This window comes from Lissotriton vulgaris, chromosome 3_1 (assembly GCF_964263255.1).
Source record: "Lissotriton vulgaris chromosome 3_1, aLisVul1.2, whole genome shotgun sequence".
Taxonomy (NCBI): domain Eukaryota; kingdom Metazoa; phylum Chordata; class Amphibia; order Caudata; family Salamandridae; genus Lissotriton; species Lissotriton vulgaris.
In genome coordinates this window covers 351,694,631-351,719,061 of record NC_141689.1, presented here as the reverse complement: position 1 = coordinate 351,719,061, position 24,431 = coordinate 351,694,631, and the positions used below count along the sequence as shown (strand labels likewise).

Here is a 24,431-nt window from a genome sequence, read left to right as displayed (position 1 = left end):
TGAGGATGTTAATCCTTTTGCCGTGTGCTAGTTCTCGTTCATTTGCTAATGCGATTTGCACTGCGTTCACAGTTCTTTCTGTGTGACTGAATGTTTTTTCTGCTTGTGTGTACAAGTGAGATTTAATTGAAATTGGTACCTTTTCTCCCTCATTAGAGGTTAGGTATGTGAATCCGTATCTTCCTGGGATGAATCGGATTACAAGATCACGTGTGTTGTCACGTGTGTCTAATTTTGTTTTTGCTAACATGTCTGTTTGCAGTGATCTCAAAATTTCTGTGTGTTTTTGAGTCTAATTGATTTGTTTAAAATCAGGTTTAATTAGTTCGTAGAGAGGTTTAACCCTCTCTGCGTAATTTAGAATGTAAGTTCTTCCGAAATTCAGAAAACCTAGAATGGATTGTAAATTCTTCAGCGTTTTTGGAGCTTGGAGTACAGCGCACTTCTCTAAGAAGTTGTCCGCTAGGCTTTTCCCTTCACTTGATAATTCGTACCCTAAAAATAGTACTGTCAGATGGGCAATTCGGGACTTTTTAAAGTTGAATTTGTAACCCTCTGCTGCGAACCCAAGTATGATGGTGTTCACTCTTTTCAAGTGAGTATCCAAGTCGTCATCTGTGAGATAAATATCATCTACGTAAGATAATGCTTCATCATCATAGATTTGTAGTAACTCTGTTACCCTAGCTGAGAATAGTCCTGGGCTGTTCTTGAACCCCTGTGGGAGTCGACAGAATTTTTTCTGTGACCCAAATGCGGAGAAAGCGGTCAAATATCTGCTTTCTGGTGCAATGTTTTGACAAAAGAGACCATTAGATATGTCTAATGTCGTTTTATATTTTTTCCTAACTGTGTTATTCATTAGGGCTGCACTATGCGAGTTTTGTACTGCAAAAGTTTTGCAACATGTATTAAGATGTCTGTAGTCCAAAACTAGACAATATGAATTGTCTGGCTTGGAGACAGGAAACAAAGGATTGTTCATTTGAGAGGTGCATGTTTCAATCACCCCCTGGTATTCAAGTTGATCTAAGATCTCCCTTACCTGTTTTTTAGCTTCTTGCTTTATGGGATACTGCCGTTGGGCAGTTGGTTCACTTTTTAATTGGATTTTGTGAGGCGGAGAGTCCTCATCCCATCCTACATGATTTTTATACAATGCAGGTGCCTGGGCTACTGCCCATTTCCTTGCATATGTATATTTTTTGTGAATCGGTATGTGATTCGAGAAGGCCGGCATAATCACTTCTTCGCCACGAGGGCACTCCCTGACAAACTCTGGGGGCCAATCTTTTTCAGCTAACAGAATATCATAGCCTTTTGAGAGCTTATCCCAAAATAGACCCTTAATTTTCCTAGTCTTATCACCCTCTATACGCAATGTTATTTCGTATATTTTATGGGGCTCGCTAAGTCTGGTGTCGGCAGTTTCAACCTGAATGTATTCATTCGTGTCCACTGTCTCCAGATGACTCATCAAGTTCTTGCGCGCTATACTGATTTCTGCTGCACTGTCCAACATTGTCAATGCCCACTCCCCGTTTTTCAACTGTGTCCTCAGTATTCTCGGCATGGTTGATTACTCTAATACTGGCTACCTTCTTTTTAGGAAATTGAGATTTCTTATTTTGAGCAGGTTCCTTGTCTTTGGACTTGGTGTGCTCTCCTGGGTCTGACCGTCCTCTTCTTTCCGAATTCTGTGGAAGAGATCGAGAGGGACGTGTATCAATACTTTGATATCTATCAGGTTTTTTTATATTATCCCTATTTCTAAGGTTATATCTTTTCTCAGAGGGCTCCCGCTGGGGAGACTGGCGTTCTCGAGTCGGAGTTCTTTCCCTCCGTCGAGGAGACCTTCCTCTGGACTGGAAAACTTTTTCCTTGGGAGTGGATTGTTTATTTCCATCCCAGTTCTTTTTAGGAGTGTTTAAATTATTTTTAATAAATAATTTTTCAGGGCTTTCGAGCAGTTGGGGTTTTACTGGTTTCCCACCCAAGCTGTCTCTACCTAATTCTTCATAGCATTTTTCTATGATTTTTGCAAGCTCAACAGGATCTTTTATATCTGTTTCCTTCAACTTCTGGCGAATCGCCACAGATGCTGCTTCTCCCTTTATGTTGGCTAATAATATAGCCGTGACCTGCTTGAAGTCTTTCAGTAATTTCATACCTAGATTTAAAGCGGGCTCTGGACCGAATTCATTTTGAATCTGTTTTAGCACTTCTGGTATTACCGCCATAGACGGAACACCATGTGTTTTTGTGTAAATGGAAGCAAAAACTGTACCCCAAGTGTCACAGTCCTCCACGTGTGGTGCGATTCCCATAGGAAGGCAGATGGTCAAGATTCTGTGTTTCTCAATAGGGGTAGTATCAGGAAATACTGCCTCTATTTGAGTGATTTTCTGTGCTAACCAGAAAGGAATTTGTTCCCGTTTTACGGGTGTTTTACCAAGACATGACTGTATGTTCTGTGGTGTAATTTTATTTGTGTTCCCCTGATGAGGGGTCAGCTGGTGTGAATTAACAGCTGGCTGGACTGTTGCAGTCCGCATTACATATTGGACTAATTGCCTATGTATTTTTATTAATGTGTTTAGCTGTACTAACAGCTCTTCCTTAGACATTCTTGCAATGTCAGGATGTGGTGTGTAGCTGGCTAGAACCGGCCACGTGGCTCCTGGTCTACCTAGAGGACCGAGCCTAGTTATGTGATTATTGTGTTTTAGGGCGCCATTAAACCAGAGCAGGTGCTCTTGAAATTTAAGTGGGATTTCAATCTCCTCGAAAGGAGCGTACTCTCCCGGAGGTTCCTCTATTTTGTAATAGTGAAACTCTTGTGTTCTAGCGTTTGCCGCTGGAAAGTTTATCCATGAATAGAATACCTCTGTCTGCCGATACTCGTGAGCCTCTATCACGAAAATTACTGTACCACCTTGAGGTGTCAGTCCGTTTTCTATAAGTTTTAAAGTTATAGATTTTCTTAAGTGAACCGGGATGATAATAGCATCCGGGTCTGCTTCTAGGAGACTCGAGTCTTCCTCTATTAGTTGGGCTGCAAGTCTAACTGCTTCCCTTTCTTCTTCACTGTCTGTCATTTTTTTATAAATGCAGGCTTTGCAGAGTAGGTCTCCAAGGAGACAAAGATTAGGTGCACAATATTTTGGAACACTGTATCCTTCAACGTTGAATAAACCAGAACTTTACATAGGAATCTCTTCCTACTAAGGTCGGGCGGATTTTAACCATTCACCCACTCCAGACGTCTATTGGAGTATTTACGGGAGAAAGGGGTCTGTGTGAAATATGCACGACTGAGTTACTCTACTGTCTTGCGTTAGTTTATCGCCTTACCAAACGTTGGGCGCCATGTAGTGTAGTTCCTAGTTTCCCACTAGGCCCTGCACATTGGAATAACATAAACAGTAGTATCGACGTGGAACTGCTCATATTCCAGGCCTCCACTGACTATGCTAAACTTAATTGGGTTGTGTTACCAACTAGCTCAGAGGTCACTGGAAACTTTCTTCTCTGCATAGGAAGTGATCAGCTTCCTTGGCACAGACAAGAAGGGATTCAGTTTTCCAACAACCGTGCAACATGACAACTTTGCTCCTCAGATCAAGAGTCAATCTCTAGGGTCGTGTGAAACAATAGACATGTATTTCACTCAGTCAGTCTAGTGCAGTTTACTTTCACGAGATGTAGAGAATAGAGAGACGGGCGTGTATCAATAAAGGTTAACATTTATTGAACAGTCTTTCTTCTCGTACAAGAGAAATGTATTGCCACAATTGCTATAATTGTTATTATAAAAAGTACGTACAGTAAGATAAGTATTGCGAAATAGAACTGTAAAAGCATTGATATGGTTTCTTAGCCATACAATGGTTTAAAAGTAATAAAACATATATACAGTCATATATACATTAGGCTAACATACTCAACTGGTGCTTCTAACTAAGCCTACCCCAGTGTGCCTGACCTAAGCCTAACACGTGAAAAGGGGAGTAAGTAAGTAGCTTAAGTTAAGTTGGTTTTACCAAGGTTTGTTTCAAGAATTCTCGTCTAAGGGTTTAGTCAACACCATACCTCTGAATAGAATGATGGAGGATTGGTATCTCCTTCAGGGGTCTCTCTCGATATCCCAGTCACCTGCGAGGGTAAACCGGAAACGCTGTAGCTGGATTTCTCTGCACGAGAAAGGCAGCGGCTCTCTTCAGCGCGTCGAGGAAGGAGGGGGGACAGCGTCCGCGGGCAGCTGGAATCTGCTGGATGTCTTCGCAGAGGACGGCTGTTCAGCTCCTTAAGCGTACTGCACCATAGGTCGCGCTTTGGCGGCGATAATGGTAATCAGCAGCTTCACCACCACAGGATAGCAGGCTGCAGCGACAGAGTGCTAGATTTACCAACACAGGGTCATGCAGGCAGCTGGCATCAGCAACAGGCAACGAACATTGCTTAAGGCAACGTTGGTAATATTTATACCTGACAGGTGCCGGGTTTGACGCAAGTTTGCTGGACATAAGACGTCAATTAAAGATGTCACTAGGAAGTGATAGTTATCAGTTGCTCATTAGAGTTCCATTACTAATCAAAACATAGCAAGCGGGGATTTCCAGTTTTGCTAAGTTTTTATCTTGTTGAAGAACTCGGAGTGTTATCTAGGAATATCAGATAGTGACTGCTGCTCTGTCATTGCACTAATTGGTCGCAAAGGAAGGAGCAGAGAGTCATGCTGGAATGTGGCTTTGTTCGTGTGAGGCCAGAGATGACTTTTCAGAAAATCGCACTTGAACGGTTATGCCAATATAGGGAATAAAGGGATTTATAGCCGAATAGGGGCATAAGGTCACAGTATCGATCAGGAACCTAGATTAACACGCAACACTTTGTAAATAGTGCGCAACAGGAGGCATGTGTTACTCCGCCGATGCATCACAAAAAGTGACGCATCGGAAGCGCATCGGTGACGCAAGGCCTCATAAATGAGGTCCTAGATATTAAAGTTCTCCATGTATCCACAAGTCAGGGCGTACAACAGCAGCAAACTTCTAGCTTATTCATACATCACCTCCAATTATCATAGCAGGCAAAATGAAGGTAATCAAGAGTGTTTTGAGAAAACATTCAGAAACTTTAAACATCTGATAATAACAATTAGTGTTAAATTCTGTGGTGACTTCCTTGTAAAAGATAGATGGCGACACAACAATAAAGTGTTGCTACAGGCCAGGAAGAGACTTACTGTAGTGCTGCTGGTAACATAGGGTGATGGTGCACTCAAATTTGTTCATTCTGTGTTTTGTCTTTTTTTAGGTAACTCATTCAACAGCACTGGAGATGTAGTAAGTTATTTTTTGTTTTTTTCTCTAATGGTAATAAATCAAACAAAATGTAAATACAAAAAGTGTAAACTTTGCTGAAGTTAAAGTTAAGTTCCAAATATGGAAGTTGTCTGGGCAGAAATTCTAGAAGGACAGCAGGTTACCCCCTCAAGTAAACTACAACTGCAAGTGTTTCTAGGATCTCACAATGGAGCTACTCTCATGGAGCAGTGAGAGTCAGCGGGTAACACAGTGCAGGCCATTTCACTCTTGCTCAGTCAGGGGGGAACCTACCAAGAGCTTTATTGTTCACCCTCACATGTGCAGGGTGTCAGCCTAGCTATGATCCAAGCCATGATCTGACTGGATTGCCTGACTGGTGCTTGTTCTTCTTTGGGAACCTGCAGGAGAGGAGCTTTGGATGCAAACCCCTGCTTAAAATGTGGGTTTCCTTTAGCCTAGCTGGGGTAGGTGGAACATGTTCCTTTTAAACGTTGTGTGGGTTCTCCTCAGGTTGCCAACCCGCATTCCTTATTACTCTTCCAATTCTTTCCTAATTCATGAGGTGTATTTGTATAGCAGTTGGCAGCATCCCTGCCTTTGGGAAAAGGTGCATGGCTACTTCTCAAGTCACCAACTCCTATCCTTACCCATTTGTAATCATTTGACCCATTTCACACCATTTCTGCCGTGGACATGTTGTGATGTGTATCAGTGGGCCTGCTCTGATTATTCCCCTTCTCTGCTAACCACACACTCAGCACCCTGCTGTCCCTATAGCTAGGCCAGTACTGTATAGCTGCCTGTATGTCACCGTCCTGACTACATTTATAATGTGTTTGTCTACCTTGCACACCTCCCCTTCACACTGATAAGCACTGCCCCTCAAGACAAGATAACGCACCTGTCTGATCACTCATGCATGAAAGCGAAAAGCCTCCCAACTAGGATCACAGTACATACACTCTCAACCAAACCATGCACTCCCTCATGTTATGACATGCTACTCATCTGAAAATGCACTTCATCGCTCCACATAGGGACTTGAAGTGCTGTATAAATGATTTTACACAAATCAAGACTCTGGCTTTGTGAAATGGTTCGCAATGCATCAAAGTGCACTTCTTACATATAGGCTCTTAATAGACCTCTATCTAACGTACTTAATGTATCTCTAAAGGTCTCATAATGCATGCAGTGGTTATTGACACATTGCACATATTTGCTTCCAAATACTTTCATTCTCTTGGGAATTTCTCTCTCCCTAAATTCTTATTAGAATAGTGTAGCAAAATTTCCATAAAGGAAGTGTATGAGTAGTTGTTGCTTCTCTTCACCCTCCACAGTTCCAATGCTGTGGCTGTACTTTGGCCCTCACCTCAAATGTCGTAGGTTTCGATTAAAATATGACACATTTAGGATACCTCAGAAAACTACAGATAAACAGTTGAAAAGATTTGGGTGGAAAAGTGCACTACTGAAAATGTGTATGGGGATCAGCTAAAGGCGGACCAAAATGTTGTAGTGAAGACACCGATGAAAGAGTGGTAAAACTATATAGTTGCTTTATTGAGTGCAGCCTTGCCGCAGCATGGTTCACTCTTGCCAACCAAAAAACAAATGTTAAGAGTGGAATCCTCACTCTGGGCAGCAGGTGGCAGAACAAAAAACACTAACAATATAAATTAATACATTAAAGGCATAACACATTCCCACTTTCTCCAACAGAATGGCAATGGCACAACCAAAGATCCAAAATAATTTAGCAAAACAATGCATTTGAAATAAAATTATAGAAACAGAAAAAGAAAAAGAAGATATAACTAAAACTACACAGTTACCGAACAATGGATAAAGAGATGCCATCACACTTGTGCTATATCCTCCAAATGCAATGGTAGTCTACGACATCTTTGTCCTCAACTCATAATATCTTTGTCACCTCACACACAACCACGACCATCACCACTTCCGTCCATTCTCTGTCTCTCACCCACACCACCATTAGTTCCAATAAATTCTACAGCATCCATCATCCTGAACCCACTGATGCCTCCTGCAGGTGCATTTCTTTCATGCAAGCATTCACCTTCCTTCTAATACAGAGCTACCCTACATCTACTCCACTTGCCTCCAATTTCGAGAACAATATACCAATCTTATACTACCTTTACCTTAAAAGGTACATAGAATTTGGATAAGGCAGCACTCACCCGTCCTTTTTTGATTTTCACCCAATCTCCTAATTCACTGTTACCCTTCTTTGAATCCAAATCACAAAAATCATCTTTTACTGCCTTCTCACACATTTGCAACCACTCAGGAAATAACTTAGTGCCCAGTTTCCTTCCCTTCAAACTTTCAAACAAAGAAACTTTTGTAAGTCCATTTTCAGTGGTACGACGTGCCCACACAAGATCCTTTACCATACCTTCTGCATTCACACCACTCTGAACAGTCATCAAAATAGCCATAATCACCAGGCAATTAGCCCTCTCCACAAGTCCATTGGGTTGAGGGATGTAAAGAGCTCTGTTCCGATGTTTAAAACCATAACTTACCAAAAATGTTCTCATGCCATGAAATGTATGTTGCTTGCCAATATCTGTTATGAGTATAAGAGGAAAACCCTCCTCCTTAAAAACTCCTTTTAGAACAGATGTGCTACTCTTAGTCGTCACCTCGCTCCTAAATATGCAAATACACCATTTCGAATGCACATCCACCATAACTAGGGAATATTTCAATTTGCTTCTCACATCATACAATGGTCCAATAAAATCCATGCAAACACGATTCCAGGGTCTTCTCGGGTTTTCAATGTGACTAAATATCGTCTGCACACCAGCCTTAAGTCTCTTTCAACTATCTTTGCAGTCACAACAATCCTCAACCCAACTTGTAATCTTATCATACATGCCAGGCCACCCAAAAATTATTTTACTTTCCTCTTGGTTAAAGTTGTCCAAGTTCCCCTATTTGTGTGTTTGCCAAATAATTATTTTTCTCAACCCTTGGGGAGGCAAAATAGTTTAATTTCTCATCACAGCAACCTGACTATGCTAAGTTCATTCTTACAACATCTTGATAAAAGGCCTGACATTGGGAGTAACAGTACTTTCTCTCCTCCCTCCTTCCACCATCATTTCAATTACCTCCTTCAATATCTGGTCACAGTCCTTTTTTTCCTCCAATCATCTGAAGTAAATGCACCATAACAGCACTCTTCGACATCTGACATCCAGGCTACTGCATCTTCATGTTCTTTTGCTATCACAGCTTCCTTATCATTTTCATTCCAATTTAAGGATAAATGAGATAGACAGTCCACCTGGGCATTCGTCTTCCCTTGAATTTATTCCACACAGTAGCAATATTCTTGCAACCTAAAGGCTAATCTTGCCAGTTTTGCCAAACCTTTGCCTGACCCCCTGGTGTTAAAACTTTGACCAAGGCTTATGGTCCGTATGCAGTATAAACTTCACACCCAACAAATATGTCCTAATATATTCAACACTCCACACGGCAGCTAGTGCCTCATGTTCTATGACTAACTAATTATGTTCTGTATCAGTCAAGGAACAGGATGCAGAAGCCACTGTTTTCTCCACTGTCATGTAATTGGGATACAATAGCACCAGTACCAGAGGCACTGGCATCCACAATTAGCATGGTTTTCATACTTGTGTCAAACAGTACCAAAATTCCTGCAATGCAAATTTCTTCCATATTGTGGTCAAAAGTGTCTTGTTGCTCCTTTCCCCACATGAACATAGATCCCTTTCTCAACATACCCTTCAATCTCCCAGTTTTCTCAGCAACATTTTCAACAAATTTAGAATAGTATTTGATGAGGCTCATGAAGGAACATGATTGATCTTTATCCTGTGGAGTCGGAGACAAAAAACCTTCACCGTAACCAGTTGGCTGCTAGTGGTTTTCCCCTCCTGTGCTGGAAAGTAAGATTTATCATTGCTCATGACAAGGTCAGCTCGTCATAAGCACAGCTCTACTGTGCCTCATGACGAGCTGAGCTCGTCATGAGCAGGGAAGGGGTTAAATGATGTGACCCAGATATTCAATTACTTGAACTAAGAATGTGGATTTGAACCTTCTCAAGGTAAGACCCTCTTCTGATACCCTCCTTAAAGCTTATTTTAAAGCCCAATTATGTCCCTCTACCATCCCCCAAAACAAGATTTGGGGGTTGGTAGAGGGTAATTTAAATGTCCATTCCACGGTGATAAAAGTAGTGATTTTTTTTAGTTTTCATGTAAACGGAACTGGTGGTACGCTTTCTTCAGATCGAATTTTGAAAAATGTTTTAAAATGTTTCTCATCATTCAAAAAGAAGATCATTTCATTAATGTTGGGCAAAGGAAAGCTGCCTGTGACGATATTAGGATTCACACTCCTCAAGTCTACGCTAAACCGCTAGCGCCCATTAGCTTTCTCGTTATAAACAGGGGTTAAACCCAACTAGTAGGCTCTGCTGGTTCAATTATGCCTTTCTTCAGCATGTCTTCCGACATTTTCTTTATTTCAATCCTGAGTACATGAACCCTCCTCATCTTATGTTTAACAGTCACAGCTCCTTTCTTAAGTACTATATCATGCACATATCCACACAATAAACCCAACTAATCCCTGAAAACCTCCTTGGCATAATTTATAATATCATCAATACTGACATAATCCACCACGATAACTTGGGTAGGGGCTTTTGGGTTGATAACAATATGTAAATCATATTGATGCATCCAACCCCAGAATATTGTGCCTCCACTTCTCTCATAAGAAACCTAATGGGGGCAAGAAAATAACCTCAAATGTCGATCTTCTCCCCTTGATAACATCCAGGATCTATATCATTCAGAGATAAGTCAGCCCCCGGTCACTACCCCTGTAAAAAAGAATTGGGAATTATAGTTTACATTGAACCTTAATTTAAAACAGAAGTCTGGGTTGAGTTCTTATTCCCTTATCATTGCCATCCTGCCCTATACTAAATGAGCTCAACTTAGGAATTTTCCTCTAATGTCACATGGTGTGATGAATCATGACAAGTTCCTGGTAATAGCTCCTCCCACCAGTACTATTATGCTGCTCTGTGCTGCCATTCGTTTTCCTGGTAGTGGCTCTTCCCACCAGCACACTCTACTGCTAAGTGCTGCTGTTGGATTGCTGATGTCTTCATGCCACCATATTGCAACGTGAAAGGAAAACACAAAATTCCTTCTGCATTTGTCGTCCATGAGGCACAAGCAGTAAAACCTAGTTGATGTTTTAGCAAGCACTCGCTGAAAATATGTGGCTGATATAGCTTTCAGGGCCCGTCTTGGATTGGAAGCGCATGGGCCGCTTATTATACATGGCTTCCTGCTGCGCTTGAAATGCGTGCTTGGCACAGCCTCCTGTTACGTGCTTGATACAACCTCCGTCCACGTAGCTGAGGCAGCCTCCTCTTGTACATTTGTTACGCCGCTTCACTTAAAGTTTAAAAAGCGATGTATAAAATGATGACAGAACTGTTCTCACTGCTGCCTCCTAGTGGTGTCAGACCAACTGTCAAGAGAGGAATCCTCGCTCAGGGAAGCAGGTGACAGAACACAGAACACGAACAATATAAAGGAATGGCTTAATGGTATAACACATTTTTTGCATGCAATATAATTTTTAGGTAGTGGTAAAATAAGCTGGATTGATTTTCATTTGCACCATTGGACAGCAATTTTGAAGTGTGTACAACTTACTCTGTAATTTCAAAGAAACTTATATGTTATAGAAGTAAATCATCTATGGTTGTTTTTTGTGGAAGTCAGATATTAGAGGCTTACATGGCTTGTCTAAATGTGCACAAGCTTAACTTCCCATCAGGGTTCACAGCATCCACATCCACTGTTGTAAGACAGGACTCCCTCTGTAGCCATACTTGTAGAACTGACAGCATGGATGAGGAATGGCAAATTTTCATTTGAATCAATGTGCTGCTCATGACAACCCTCTGGCACACAGGGGGAGGAAGGATTCTGATTAACTATGTATTAGTGTAGGAAAAGACCACTTTTTGATTGATCACCACCATTGTTATGGTCTGATGCTGCTGTGCTTTTTTTCTCTGTGCTCCGGGACTCTCCTAACAAGGTCCTCTTGCATGTGCTATGACCTCTGTAAAACATGTCACAATTATCTATACTCCTAATTGGCATATTTATCATAGACAGTATATGGTACATAGTGTACCCAGAGCCTGTAACTTAAATGTCATTAGTTAATTGCAGCACTGCTGTACCACCACAAGAGTGACAGTGCAAAACATGACTGCAGGGTTACCACTCCAGCATATCTGTGCAGTTTTAAAACAGCCAATTCAACCTGTCAAAATAACTCTTTTTGACAGACCAAAAACCCTCCTTTTAAATAATTTTAAGTCACCCCTACGTAGGCCTTAATGCCCTTAAAGCAAGGACCATAGTATTTCAAAGTAGGAAATATAAACATTTAGGGGCCGATTACGATACAGCCCTTGAAGGCTTCGACCTGCGGTCAGAGCTTTTAGAGCCGCATTTTAAGGTGCCACACAGTTTCCTTTCCAACTGCCTCATTATGTTGGAGGCAGTCGGAAAGGAAACTGGCCAGTCATTCTTGCTGGCTTCCAACAGGCTTGGAGAGCCCGTCTGCCAGTGGGAAGCCAGCAAGTAATCTCAAGGGTGGTTCTTTCCGCCCTTGAGATTACGATCACTGTTTCCCACATGGGTCCCATGCCAGTCTGTGCGACATGTAAACCATGTCGGAAAGCATGTGTGGGGGTATTGTAAGAAGAGTCTCCACGAAGTAGCAGGTAGATTGTGAGAAACCTTCTTTATTTAAAACACAGGTTTCTTAAGCCACGGTGCGGAGCAGTGTGTTCCGTCGGATCACGATCACCAACAGCTGATCGAATCCACAGGAACACACGCTCCAAGAACATCATAGCATTCTTAACAAAGTATTCCAAAAGAGAAGACATGTTAAACATTCCTAAAGACACCAGACCACTACAACACATCCCCCTTTATATAAAACAAAAAAACAAAAAAAAAAAACAATACAAGGGCTGAAAGCAACAAATAAAGTTCAATAAGTCACAAAATCCCCAAACCTAGCAGGTAATCTAATAGTGCGCCCACTTCTAGCAGACCTGTCCCCCACGACATTCCTTACCACCGGAACAGCTGCGTTAGAAGAAGGAACAACAAATGCACTGCCATTAACACTGGAAGCAGGAGCAGCAACAACATTACTTCCACCTTGATCCTGCAACCAAAAAGTCCATTCCAATTCATTAGAACAACTACTCTTCTTTTTTTTTTTAAATTAACTCAGCCTGATCTTTTCGCAACTTGACTAACTGTCTCTAATTCCACCAACCGTTGAGGAAAACAGCCCCTTTACTAACCTTACAAACTTGAATCGGGTCATAAAAATGAGACTCACCTTTCTTAACGTTAAAGGGTTTTTTGCATAACACCCAATCGCCAACAGAAATATCAACATCATCCATCGACCCTTTACCCTCAAAACGTTTTTTCATCAGAGCCTGACTACGCCTCACCTTCTCCAACACACCAGAAGTCTGCACTTTCACCTCATTCTTACCGACCAACCAAAAAGGAAGAAGCAGGGAATTAACTTTTCTTCCCGAGTTACCCCAGTGGTGCAATGTGGAGACACATTGTAACTCCAAACTTTCTCTTCCAAAAATGAACTGACATCCAAACCAGACGCCACAGCAGTTTGAATCCCTTCTTTAAGAATCTTATTACCACGCTCCACCAAACCATTAGATGCCGGGAGTACTTAGCAACTTTCAGATGTTTAATATCCAGAGACCCCAAAAACGAACACATCCGTTCCGACACAAAATGAGTCCCGTAATCAGTGACTAAACACCTAGGAGCCCCTTCAACCCAAAAATTTGTTTTAAAAACAAGATTGTATTCTCAGTATTAGGCGCGTCCACAAACTTATAATACATCCATTTGGAATGATAGTCAACAGCCAGAATCAAATACCTACACGCCTCCGGAAGAATTAAATATGGACCGGAAAAATCCAGACCCACCTTAACCCAAGCTTGCTCAGGAAATTCAGTAGGATGAAGTGACAACTTCGGAATCTTCCAGTGGTTATCAGAAAGCAAGCATTCTTCACAACCATCAATAAGTCCTCTAACTTGAGCTTCCAACCCCGGCCACCAATAATGCTGTCTAATTTTCATACAAGTTTTGGTAACACCAAGATGGCCTTCATGACCCATCTTAATAACTACCTCCCTCAATTTAGACGGCGGCACAAATTTATCCCCTCTGAGAACAACATTATCCTTTACAGAAAGTTCATCCGCGACCAAAGCAAAATTCTTTAAGTCCCCAGAAAGATTTCTCACATCAGGCCAACCATCTTTACAGCAGTTCAAAACTTTAGTTAGAACTAAATCATCCAGAGAAGTTTCACTCCAGTCTTCTTCAGAAATAAGGGCACCACAACCTTCCACTGCGTCCAACATCGCCACACATTCAACATCATCCTCCTCAAAATTCTCCTCATCATCCCTATCCATCAGAATCCTGGACAGACAATCTGCACGGAAATTCTTACTACCCTGAATATGCTTTATGTCAAAATTGAACTCCTGCAGCTTTGAAACCAATCTTGTCAACCTAGCAGACATAGAATTGGTATTTGAGACTTTGTTAAAAATGAAAGACAGAGGCTTATGATCAGTCAAAATCTGAAATTTCCTTCCCCAGATATACATTTTAAATTTCTGCACCGCCCACACACAGGCTAGCGTCTCCCGTTCTATCGTGCTGTAATTTCTTTCAAAAGGCTTAAGAGCTCTTGATGCGAAAGCCACAGTTTGCTCATGACCTTTTACATTTTGACTAAGAACAGCACCTAGTCCATTTAAACTAGCATCAACAGTGCTCATTGAAGGACAATCATCCCGAAAAGCATGTAGTGCCTTCGCAGAAATGACTAGATCTTTACTCTCTCAAAAACATTGTTCAAATCCTCAGACCAGATACATTTTTGACCCTTCTTAAGCAGACAGCGAAGAGGTTCAACTATCTGAGCATAATTGCACACAAACCTAGCATAGTATGAAGCTAGCCCAAGGAAAGAGCGCAAAGTATCTTTATCAGTAGGAGGCTTAGCATCTTTTAGAGCTCTAATAACTTAAAACTTTGGACTAATGCCTTTATCAGAAATTGTATGCCCCAAGTAATCAAGTTCATTCACACCGAACTTACATTTGTCAGCCCTGATTGTCATTCCATTGCCCTCCAAAGTGCCCAGGACTCTTTTTAAGAGAGCTAAATGCTCATCACGGTTCTTTGTAAAAATCAGAATATCGAAGAAACTCCTTGGTAGGGAGTGAAACGCGTTGGCTGAACTCGTTGCATATTTTACTGATGATGTGTATTTTAAACGGACAAAAATAAATAAAGAACATTTTTTCTACTTATTTTTTCTTGGACTTCTATTTTGGTGCGCCCCCATGAGCATTAAAAAAATATATATATATATCGTCCAAGTAAGCTTGGACCCCCACCATTCCCTTGAACATAGAGTCCATCAACCTCTGAAAAATACTTGCTGCCGAGGCCAGCCCAAAAGGGAGTCTCAGGAACTTAAACGCACCAAAAGGCGTAACAAACGTAGTAAGTTCCTGAGACTCCTTACTCAAAGGAATCTGGTGGTAGGCGGACTTTAAATCAATAAGGGAGAACCACCTAGCCCCCCCCAAATTGGCCAAGAGTTCGTGGATCTTAGGAAGGGGATGGCAATCCATCAGGATATTTTTATTCAACCCCCTCAAATCCGCGCAGAGCCTAATCTCCCCAGTTTTCTTCCTCGCCACGACAATCGGGGCGACCCATTAAGAAGACTCTGTAGGTTGAATAATTTTTTGATCACAAAGGTCATTTAACATTTTTTTAACTCCTCCCTAGCACTCAATGGAACAGGACGTACTTTATGCATGACCGGTTGAGCGACAGGAACCAGTCTGATTCTATGACTAAAATTCTTTATGCACCCTACTTGATCTTTAAAAACTTCCTTAAAATCTTGAAGCGAGTGCTTACAGTCAATTTCAGAACTTGCCACACTCATGACCTCCAAACTCCTCACCTTAATGGGATTCTCATCCCCTGGAACCAAATAAAAGCCCTTTTTTGCGAGGTCCTTCCACCCCACAATATTTTTCCCCTTAATTGCAACATACACTTTAGTCATAATACACCGTTCAAGAATTTTAACCCTTGACAAAAAGAACCCCAACATGTCAATGTCCTTTTCTCCAAACGCCTTTGGATTAATATCAGGGGGCGCTAAGTGAACATCCTTTCCCCAATTGTCATAACAATAAGAGTCACGTAAAATTGTTATCGGAGAACCTGAATCTCCCATCACTGTAGTCTGGATTCCATCAATCAATGCTTCACAAAAAGGACCCTTTATCTCCAAAAGATCCTCCTTATGATCCAGCATGAGCAGCAAATTATCAAAATCTTCTGAATAGGACTCAACATTGTTGTTCACATTTCTAATTTGAAACAACTCTCTTTTGTGCCTTACAGAACTTTTGAAAACGGCCAAACCTTTTGCAATTTGAACAAAGCTTGTTCAAAGCGGGACAATTAGGAAAGTTACCAATGTGACATTTTGATCCACATCTGAAGCAAAACATTTGAGGCTTTCTTTGAAGTGACATTGATGAAGTAGGTTGTTTCTTTTCGCTGACCTTTCCACCTATAGCCAGAACCCCCTCATCAGCTGAATCTTCTTGCTGATAAACTATATTAACTTTAGCAGCACAGGCTTGCAAAGCTTTAGTAGAAATAGTGGACCTTTCGATGTCCAGAGCCAAATCAACTACTTCCGAAAGAGGAGGATTTTTACAACTTAAAATCCTTTCTTGTATTTTATGTGAAGAACAATTAAAAACAAATTGGTCCCTAATCATATCATCAACTGTTGGACCAAATTCACAAGTTATAGCAAGTACTCTCAATGCAGAAATATATTCCTCCACTTTCTCCTCTTCTTTTTGTTTACGTTTATAAAACTTATGTCGCTCCAACATAATGTTAGGTGATTCTGAAAACTGTTTTTTAAGCCTCTCTATAGCCTCCAAATAGACATTCCAACGTCTATCCCCAGAACCAGACTGACCAGCTGGAAGTGGAATAGGAGGTAAACTTTGAAAAATACGCTGAGCAGCTAAACCCAAACTGCCAAAAAGAAGAGCATATTTCCCTTCTGGAGAATATTCTGTTGCATATATGGCCACAATATGGTTTTCGAAAAGTCCAAACCACTCAGACCAAATAAGATTTGGCTTACCCGGCTTAACCAAAAATGGAGGAGGTTGTGTAAGTTGAATAATTTGCTGTTGGTTTGATGCCATATTCAAACTGCTCAAAAATTGCAAACAAAATGAAAGATGATATAAACTGGATTTTAACGTGGTCTTGCAGGCAAATTCAAACTTTGAGATTCCAAGTATCTTGTTATAGATTCATGCAAAACAAGACTTATAAGAGTTGCACGAAGAATCCAAGAAAAAAGAAATTAAAAACTAACTCAAAGAAAATAAATAGAGTCAAAAACTCTAAGTTGTACCTCTAATTTGCCCAAAACAGGTGTGTGTATCAACGTGATACACCGAAAACAAGCTGTGAAGCCATCGGACATTCAATCCTGAAGAAATCGGTGCTTGCTACGCAGCGCGTAGACAAAAAAACTGCAGTCACTTTCCCAATTCAAAATGGCCGCTCCGTCACGTAAACAGCGTGAGGACGCTTTCCTGGACCCTTCCGAGAGTCCTTTGTGCACATGCGATACTGTGACGTCAAAGGAACACTGCTCCCGGCCGTTAGACTCAGCGCAAGCCGCCGCTCGAGCCGAAAACGACCCAGAAGACAAAGACTTAAATAAACAGGCAATACTTGCTCCTACCGGTCTTATTAAAGAACGAACAAAGTCCGGTTCCAGCAAAAAGGTAGCACCAAAGATTTCTACCAAGAGGATGACGAGTGACCTTCAGTGGGTTCCAGCAAGAAACTTGCAGGTGGCAGAAGAAACTCCCAGCGCCGCCAAATATTGTAAGAAGAGTCTCCACGAAGTAGCAGGTAGATTGTGAGAAACCTTCTTTATTTAAAACACAGGTTTCTTAAGCCACGGTGCGGAGCAGTGTGTTCCCTCGGATCACGATCACCAACAGCTGATCAAATCCATGGGAACACACGCTCCAAGAACATCATAGCATTCTTAACAAAGTATTCCAAAAGAGAAGACATGTTAAACATTCCTAAAGACACCAGACCACTACAGGGGGCCCCAGCAGAGCCCTCTTTGGTGCACTGCCTCCGGTTGGAGCCGAGGGGGCACCTATGGTGCCCTCTGTTAAACCTCACCTCCCATTTTACTATGGGAGCATGCATTACAGCTGATTTATGGCCATATCGCATGCTCCCATAGTGAATAAAATAATGCGACTGAACAGTGTTCGGTCGTATCCTAATGAGGTGGTCAGGACCGGCGAATGGGTGTCGGTCGGTCCCAGGTCCAAGTTGGTGTTGGGCGGAAGTAATTCTGCCCGACATCATAATGAGCCCCTTAATGTTAAACAGGTCCTTTCAGTGATAACGATCCCAGAGCTATTTTCACTGTAGCAAGGTTAGCTGTTCCATAGACAAGCATTAAAATACAATATTACATTTTAAAATATTATCTCCGCCTACAAAACAGATACAAAGTACATATTTTGACTTTGTAAAATATCTTTTACAAGTCCATCCTTTTCCAGCAGCTGTCTGGCCTGGCGAAGCTCTTCTCAGCCACAGCCTGATGCCTTGCCCTGCTAAAGATTTTTGACTTCCTATTCAAAGACTAAGTCAGAAGGTAAAACTTCCAACCAGTACAAACCTGGTTTCCGTATTAAAACAGTGCCCCATCGAGGTCAGATTTAATTTGCGCCTATGTCTCGGTCAAGCGTAACCAGATGACAGCGGTTGGCACTTAGCATATTTTGCCTCCATTTTCATTTTACAAATTCATATCTCCTGTTCCCCTTATTGGATTTTTGTCATTTTTTTTTTTAACCTTTATTAGTAACATAAGCATTTACAAGTATGGGCCTACAACCATCCCGGCCGGCCGCTAAGCAGAGCAAAAGTACAGCAAGCAATATCGAAAAGTTATAGCAGCTCGAAATCCGGGGTCATAAAAATACTAGGACAGATCTTGTAATCAAATGCACAAACTTGAAATCAGGATTTGAGAGGTTCATTTTCAAATAAGGAACTGAAAAAGGTGTCGCACAGTCGCACACAGTCCTACAATACTGAGCGCAAATCAGGATATCTACAAACAGTACAGATACGAAGGAAATATCAGGGGTAGGATACACAAAGCAGGAGAAATGCAGGCACAACCCTGGCGCGTAGCGAATCTAAACCCCACCCCTCAAAACGAAACATATTGCAGAGACCATGAGCGACAACAACACTGAAAAGAGAGGAAAGACTAAAGGGCCATAGGAACAAATACCTAACGAACATCCAACCCCCAACCCCCCACCCTGCACACCCGCAGAAGGCCATGGCATACCCCCCCCAGCAGCGTGCCTGTCGCCCTAATAGAGACCCGAAATATAGAAGAGAGAGAAAAGAGAGAAAAAGAATAAGCGGAGGAGGGCCCTCGGTCTCGCCGCCCGACCCCACCCTTCACCCCTACTCCCAGGAAGATCCCAGAAACGAAGTAGTACAGTAAAGAAGAACATCAAGTCCCGGCCACAACAGCGATGAAATCCCGGTCAAACATACCCACTGCACCGTCTGTCAACAATAAAGCCAATAGACTGTAGACCACATCATCCCTGACCCTGTCTGGCAATGTTACCGCCAGAAGTCCACTCGTCAATCGGTTTACAGAACAGCCCGGAAGGTCCGAACGATCTGGGCGGGTCAGGTCGGAGCGTAGCCCTAGGAAAGTACAACAATCCAAACCCATCCAAGTATCGACAGCGGAGATCCGGTAATATTGACGTTGACCCCAGGAACATCCCAGAGTTCACACACAGTAGTACCATCCAGGAAAGGAGAGTCACACAGTCCGGCAAGTGCCACGACATAGCTGGGACAGTCCAATATGGAAAATAGCGTTTCATCTCCAGCCGCCAGTTGAACATGTGTCCCAAAGAGACACCCACATGTAGATCCATGTCGGCCCGATCAGTCACAGGAACCGGGTCTTTCAGCGGCTCTCGGTACCTAGGCGGAGCTGGGACTCCCTCCGTGGACATAGCTGCGAGTTCGTCGGCAGTCCCTTGGAAGCGGACCATGGCCGCTAGAGACGGCGAGACAGCAATGCCATTCTTCTACCCAGGTCCCGAGCATGACAAATCAGGGTCTCGTGCAAATCCGTTAGGGCAGCCAATACGTCCTTGGGTGTGGGCTCCTGCGTGCGTTGCAAGCATCCCGGCCCCATCCATGTGACAGCCGTCCGACATGGACATGGACCGTAGAGGAGGGCACCAGCCGCCATCTTAGTCAATTTGGCCCCGTCCCTCTCCACCTCACTCAGGGACCAGGCCCCAATGCGGGGCGCCACCGGACGCACCACCGGGGCTCAAAACTGTGGGGCGGGCTCCCGGGGGAGAGTCACCAAAAGGCTAAAACCCCTGCCGCACCCTGGGAGTCGCCCGCCAATATCGGGGGCAATCCTTGGTTATGCCCGGGCAAAGAGTTTGGGGAGGGGGCAGGAGTCATGCGCCCCCTCCGATCCTGTTTTGCCACACCGTCCCTCAAGGGTCACCGCCAAGTGGACCGGGCCTTCACCGCCATCAGCGGTCCTTCAAGTCAACGGCACCCTCCGGCCGGCTCCTCACCGCCTCCAACGGCCGTTGTTGTTGCGGTCGCGGCCGGATGCACGGCCAGGTCAACGCCCCGGTCTCATCACCACGTGGGCCGCAGAGCAGTCGGGGACGGTTCTCAGGGCCTGCCGCACGCAGGAGCCTCAGGAGCAGACGGTAAGTGCTCGTTCTCCTTCTCCTATTAAAGTACGCCGTCTTGGCTCAGGATAAACGCCAGAATATACGTGTGGGGCGAAGGGGCTCACGGAGCCGAGCGACTATGCGGCCATTTCGAATGCCTGCTTGGCTCCTCCCCCCCCCCCGATTTTTGTCATTTTTGTGTTGTTTTGTTCGTATAATTATTCTCTATTCTTATAATTTTGAGGGGGATCTGTATTGCTTTGAACTATTTTGGTACTTCTGATTGTTTTACACATTTTCTTAAGTTATACCTGTCTGCTCTGTGCCATAGCTAATAGAGGTTGAGCTCAAGTATACATTACAGAGATCTTTAATGGAACTTCCAAGAATGGTGACATTATTGCTTGTGGTGGACTACCATCCTCCCCAAATAATAATCCACTTTCTCATAATTAGGAGCAATGAAATGTAACTACAAATGGGTGAAAGAAGGTACTCTGGGCTCAAATGTCTAGAATTCTCATCTATAGGTCCCACAAGCCTTCTTCCCAAATTTATTTAAATCGTTCTAGACCCTGATATTCTTTTCTTCGATATTTTCAAAGAAATTAAGTTGGTGTGTCTTGAATTCATTCTAGATTTGGCACAGACTTGAATGATATAAGTAAACACAATTCTCTGAGCAAGCTCACTTAGCGAATGAAAATCCCGAAGGAGAAGGGCAACTCTTTTAGTCAGTCCTATCTGTATTTAGTGACAAAGATTCTGATCTGCACCATGCTCGAAAGGAATGGTGGGAGGTACTGTGCCATGCTATGACAGCCCATGAAGACAGCACTGGAAAGATAGCCCTAGATCAGTGCATCTGATATACCACAGAATAAAATGTTGCAACCACTACATCGTCCTAACCACAACATTGCATGACATGTCCATTTAGGAGTTCTGAATAGTATGGTGATAGGAGATGTAGGTAATGCATTGTCGGCCTTGATATAGAGACATACTACCCTAGCTTCCAAGGCTAGAGTAATCTGTCTCTGTCTGGACTCATGATGGATGTGGGCTCCTCACCGCTTCACCGTGTAAGGTCTTACTTGAGGTATGCTGACTGGACACAGAGGGAGATCTTTCTGTGTAAAACTTACAAAGCTGAAGAATGATCCCCCACTTCAGTTGCCAAAAAACACATCTATTACATCGTTCAGTAACTAGTTCAACATCATTCTGTCGCTTGGGTCGTAGCATGTTCTGTATGCAAGACTGCAATGCGTAGGTCTACATGAGTGCTTAAAAATCCCACAACGAATGGAGTGTGCTACAAAAGGGCATACTGTGACTCAGTCAGTATGGTAACCATCCCTCACTTGAGGAGCGCTCATGCCAGAGAGATGGAAGCGGAAGACATATAAAGGAGGTCATTACATGTAATCAGGCAATGGATAGCTCTAGAATAATCAGAGGTCCTCTTCGGTTATTGCTAGCCTGGATGAGAGTCACTTGTCATAGAGAGGTAGAGTGGTTAGTCAACGCGGAGAGAGTAGGTTGCATCTGCTGCAGAGTCTGGCACTGGTCTGAATTTCAACGTTTGTGGCTCAAGAACTTAAATTCATCTGTTCTAAATATTTTTCACCACTCCAATTGCAAACATTGTTTTCTGTGTCAGTGGAGGCATTCAAGTGCTCCTTGCAATCCCCACGATTTGCTGTGCACCATGATCACTTACTAATGTGTGGTGTGTCATTTCAGTTCCTATCTGTATTTTCCGGGACAAAGAATCGAAAATGAATTATTTTATTTTGTTTTATTTTCCTAGAGTGGAGATCAGGATGACGAAATTTATGAAGGGATAGATGAAGGGTAAGCCTTATGTTCATCCATGTGTGTATGTTATGTGTCTGTGCTTGCTTATATAGGTACACGTGTACATTATCTACTTTTAATTACATTTAGCCCCATTTATATCATGATTAAGGGATAGACAACTGCACTATCTGTGCACTACTGATTGCATCAAAAGTTATCCTATAGTTGTGTGTGTCATTATTCCGGGGTTGCTTTGGGCTTCGTGTCCAACTCTGACAGTACTGAACACGCAGTTCACGATGGCATTGCCAGTACCTACACTGACTGATTCTTGTTTCTCTGCTTAAATGTCCTTTTCTGTTGGGGATCAACTTGAGTAAGTGCCCAGGCAAGGCTCTGGGGACATCGGGCACAATGCACAAGCAACCCTGCTTTACCACAGTCGTCTGGTACAACATGTTTGCAAATAAGAATGTTCACCTTCTTTTAGACATCACGGAAGTCCTTCGGGGCAGGTTCTCAGTGACCTAGTCCACTTACCAAAGATGCTGCTGTTAACCTCGTCTCTACAGGACTAGTCCTCACAGTCAAAAGGTTGCACCGCCTTTCTGGATTCCAGCTCTCTAGTTTAGGGGCGCTCCAGCACAATCAGTGGCTTCACATTATCACACAGGTCATTTCCAAAGCCACAGTTTCCATGAGCCAAAAGTCCTTAGGCAGGCAGACCAACCTTTAAAGCTCACATTCTGATAGAACTCTGTTGGCTCCCCATTCCAACCGGCAACATCTTCAAAACCAGTCGCATCATTCACAGAGCCAGCACCATCAGCACCACTGCTCATGTGCAGACAAGCTCACCATCTCTGGTGGTTCTCGGCGCACCCACAGCCAGACTAAGAAGTGTAAACAATTAAAAAAATAAATGGCAGCTGGCTTTTTTCATCTATGCACCAGAATGTGGTACAACATCCTCTTATCCATCAGTACTACCTCGATGCCACGATTTAGGAGAGAGTTGAAGACACACATCTTTAAAGCACACCCACCTCCATAAAGAGCACCACAAGACAATGCATAAACAGTTCTAAACAAGCTATCTAACCTATCACTTATGTCGTTGACCCTGTACAGTGCTCCCCTGCCTATTGGCTGGGATAATCCTATAGTAGTACCCCATATAATACAATGGATGTAGGATGTAGCCTTATGGCTAGAGCAGTTGACCTCGAAGCTGGGGAACGACGCTCAACATCCTGTGATTCTGGGCAAATCACTTAATCTCCCAGTGCCTACCAACAATGAATGTGTTCTCCTGTAACAAAACTAGTGCTCATGTAAAGAGCTCTGATACCCAATGTCTTGGGTCTAGTTTGCGCTGTATAAAAAAATAAAAAACACATGCATTCAAAGTTTCACAAGCCTATTTCAGGAGATTGGCAGAATTCAATCCTTAAAGAATGCTTTTCCAAAAGACGAACTCAGGTGTACAGAGTTACAGTTCCTGAAATATTTCCTGGCCCACATAAAAGATATTTCAATATGTCTGTTAATCAACACCAGTATGTAATATTGGACTAAAGAAACAAACAAATGTAAATAAATGTCCACCCAATAGCAAACCTCATTTACTATGCTGTGATTTCTCCATAGGAACGTCTGGATAAAATAGCGATAACCTATGCTTCGTAAATTAAAAAACCCTAAACTACAGAGTTCACTTAAAGAGGAACATATGAATTCCCCAATGTCTATCAAAAACCAGGCATATTTTCCTCAGATTTCCTGGTTCCATCAGCTCTTCCTGGGAGTCATTCACGTCTATTTGCCAGTATGATTATCCTTGCCAGATGCTTTATTCATTTATGTTTTAATGTATTTATTTATATGTTCATTAAGGCATTTATAGGATTCGCCTTCACCCATCGAATAAACTCTGGGCACCTTTTTCCAGATGCTTGGCTATGTCAGCTGTTTAGATGATTAGTGGATGAATAGCAAGATCATTAATTGTTTCCTGAATCTCAATAGATTCTGTTTCATGCGAAGAGTGAGAGGAAGCCTGTTCCAACATCTCGGGCCTAAAATGGAAAAGGCTCTGCCTCCCCATCTCTTATACCTGTCCTTGGGAACATCAAACTGCAGTATATTCAGCCAATGTTGGCACGTTTTGCTCCAGGCACATAGGCTTAAACTGATGGCCTTCGTCCTCATTGTAAGCAAGTAATTATCCTATAGAATTTCTGTCTGATTTG

At 42.7% G+C, this 24,431-nt stretch overlaps 1 protein-coding gene across 8 annotated transcripts in view; it reads left to right on the top strand.

Annotated features, from left to right (window-relative positions):
* The window catches only part of FYB1 (FYN binding protein 1), a 706,027-nt gene that overhangs the window by 499,611 nt on the left and 181,985 nt on the right, over positions 1–24,431 (top strand). For all 8 annotated transcript variants that reach the window (XM_086960560.1, XM_086960558.1, XM_086960559.1 and 5 more), the window contains exons 5-6: positions 5,320–5,348; positions 22,190–22,233. In XM_086960560.1, the coding sequence (XP_086816686.1) occupies positions 5,320–5,348; positions 22,190–22,233 (73 nt within the window). The remainder of the gene's footprint in view (positions 1–5,319; positions 5,349–22,189; positions 22,234–24,431) is intronic.